The following is a 2,911-nucleotide window of genomic DNA, read 5'->3' as shown; positions in this document are numbered from 1 at the left end:
TTGAACACGCACATGCAGATGGCGTACTGAGTGCCACCAAAGCTTTGTGTGAATAATTTGACGAAAGTTGGTGCACAAAATTAATTGGTTTTTGCGCAGATGGGGCAGCAGTAAACCTGGGAAGAAACAGAAGTGTCTCTACTTTGCTTCATGACGGCGTAGCTAACTATTTGGTGTCAATCCATTGCATGCCGCACCGCCTGGAACTTGCGATGTTAGCCGTTCAAAAAAACGTTGCTATGGTGAGGAATGTACACGATGTCTTGAATATGATATGGAAAACATACCATTATTCACCCAAGAGTTACAGGGAACTTGGATCGCTAGCTATGGAATTAGGGGTGAATGTTTATACTGCAAAGTCAGTTACTGGTACAAGATGGGCGCCACACGTGGAACGAGCGTTACGTATTTTTCTATCAACTAAACAAGTCGATAAAAACAATCCAACTTCGGCAGGTCAGTACGCCGCTGTATTAGCCCACAGTGAACATCTTGCTTCAACAACACGGAACGCGGACATCAAAGGTCGGGCTACAAAAGTTGTACGTACAATGACCACCCTGAAATTCGCTGCATTTTGCCATTTTTTGTTAGATTTATTTTCGGAGATTGCAACGTTGAGTCGCACTCTACAAACAAATGACGTGATTCTCACTCAGGCAATACAAGCTGTTAAATCGTGTATCGCGACAGTTGAGTTAATGAAAATGCAGCCTGTTGAAAATGGTTCCCTGGAGAAGTTCAAGGAAATAATGAACACTGAACAAATAAATGAGGATGATGCCAGTACAGATGACGAATTGGAGCAAGTTACTTTCCAAGAAATCAAACTAAAAGGACGCCCAACTCAAATAATGACACAGTTACAAGCTGACATAAATAACACATGTGATGAAACCGTACATGCTCTGAAAACACGATTTGACAACTTGTTGGGTACAGCAAATGCAGAGGGGCCAGCTAAAGCTGTCTACTGTTTGTCTGTGCTGTTCAATCATGATGCATGGCCAGATGATGTTACCAGGCTTATGGTATATGGGCAAGAAGAATTAGCTTTCCTTTTGCAATGGTTTGGTCCAATCTTAGAGAAAAACAGGTGTGTTGCATCAAATGTACCTGCTGAGTGGAGGCAACTAAAGCTTCTGGTGTTTAATCAGTTTCGTGATAAAACGCAGTCATCTCTATGGGCCCTGTGCTTAACAAAAACGCCGTATTGTGATAATTATAAGAATGTACTCCACCTGTGTCAGATAATGATCGCACTGCCAGTAACCACAGCCCAGTGTGAACGTGGCTTTTCTGCACAAAGGCGTATCAAGAATGAACAGCGTAATAGACTGCATCCAGAAAGTGTCGGTGATCTAATACGTATCAGCCTGGAAGGGCCTAGCATGGCTGAATTTGATCCTTCAAATTCTGTTCACATATGGATGCATGAATCAGTGCGGGCCAGACGACCAAATGTGAAACTGATGTGGCCTGATAACATCGTACATGCAGTCTCCGACCAGGATACAAATCAAGACTTTTTGTAACAGAACAGTATCTCTCATTACAGTATGTCATTATTGTAGTTATATACGCAAAGTTTAACATAACACATTTTATTTGTTTTACGCATGAAACAATTTTGCTCCTAAAATTTTAGGTTTAGGAGCATTTTGCTCCTAATTTCTTAGTGCTTAGGAGCATTTTGCTTTTTGCCAAAAAGTTAACTTCCTAGGCTGTGATTGCACTTGTGCATTTTACTACTGTTGTAGTAATTGCAGACAAAAATGCAAATGCATCTAAATATACACTACTGATCCTATGAGAAGCAAAATATTGATGAACAAATGTAATTCTATTGGAGGTGTGACATGCTATTTGAAAAATTTTCCTTCTAGTAGTTACTTTTATGGTAAATGTTACTGAATCTACTGTATTTATTCTATTGAAATGCTTTCAGTAAATGATCAGAATAAACAAAAAATTAGAAGAAGCTTCTTCAGGTAAAGAGTTGCACAACAAATTACAAGTAGTGTGGGTATTATTTGTTGTGTATGCAAAGTTGTAAAATATTGTTTGTAAACGTTAAAGTGCTCTGATATAGGCGAGGGAAGAATGGAGCAGGGAATACCGTGTGTATGGGTGACAGTTTTAATAGGCCATTTTCGTGACCCCTGAAGGTCACACATCCAGTTACTTTTGTTGGTATGAAAAACAAGAATATATTTAATTTTGTCCTGTTTTTTGCATTTTCTTATCACAAAATTAACTAAAACAAACATTAAAAATTTGATTTGTGATGATTATCTACCAACAAAAGTACCAGGATGTTTGACCTTTAGGGGGTCATGAATATGCCTATTATGATATAGATCTGTGGGACCCATATCGGTGCTGGCCCAGAAAAAATGGAATATAGGCACATTATGACAGTTAATGGTTTGTGGAGGCCTGCAGTAACATGTAATCCAATCATGGGGAATGAAGAAGGCGGTCAGAATTGATCCTCCGACCAACTTTGATTCGTAGTTCTGGAAGAGAGAACTTTCAGTGAATTGTGATAAATCATCCATTTGCTGACAACACCTGTACCATTCACCCAATCCTGTAACTTCCTGAAAGATAGTCACCACAAGTAACCTGGATCCAACTTGAACACCCCAAGTACTTGGAAACTATTAACCAAGTACTGTTGAGGTAATTATACAGAGGTGGCTGGTGGACACACTCTGACTGAGAGGAGCTCCATAACCAGCCCATGACCTCTCTGTGACTCCAGGACACTGCCTGTAGATTTTAAATAGAAAATTCTAGAGAGGAGTTTCGGCCTCTTGTTCTAAAGAATTTCTATAAACATTTTATGAAGTTTTAAATAGAAATTCTATGACCCATTTCTTATGTGAATACTCGATTACACCTA

The 2,911-nt window shown here is 39.3% G+C and overlaps 1 protein-coding gene across 1 annotated transcript; it reads left to right on the top strand.

Moving 5' to 3' along the window:
* The first annotated feature begins 239 nt into the window (after positions 1–239).
* Positions 240–1,538, top strand: LOC146740197 (zinc finger protein 862-like). The gene has a single exon (XM_085501595.1). The coding sequence runs from the start codon at positions 240–242 to the stop codon at positions 1,536–1,538; it is 1,299 nt and encodes a 432-aa protein (XP_085357721.1).
* Positions 1,539–2,911: the final 1,373 nt, after the last annotated feature.

Source organism: Saccoglossus kowalevskii, chromosome 7, assembly GCF_978046115.1.
Source record: "Saccoglossus kowalevskii chromosome 7, keSacKowa6.1, whole genome shotgun sequence".
Lineage (NCBI taxonomy): Eukaryota > Metazoa > Hemichordata > Enteropneusta > Harrimaniidae > Saccoglossus > Saccoglossus kowalevskii.
The sequence above is the reverse complement of the archived record's forward strand: the minus strand, read 5'-3'. Positions and strand labels throughout refer to the sequence as shown.

Excerpts from the sequence above, each read along its gene's own strand:
- LOC146740197 (XM_085501595.1), top strand. The coding sequence starts at position 240 with ATGGTGAGGAATGTACACGATGTCTTGAATATGATATGGAAAACATAC.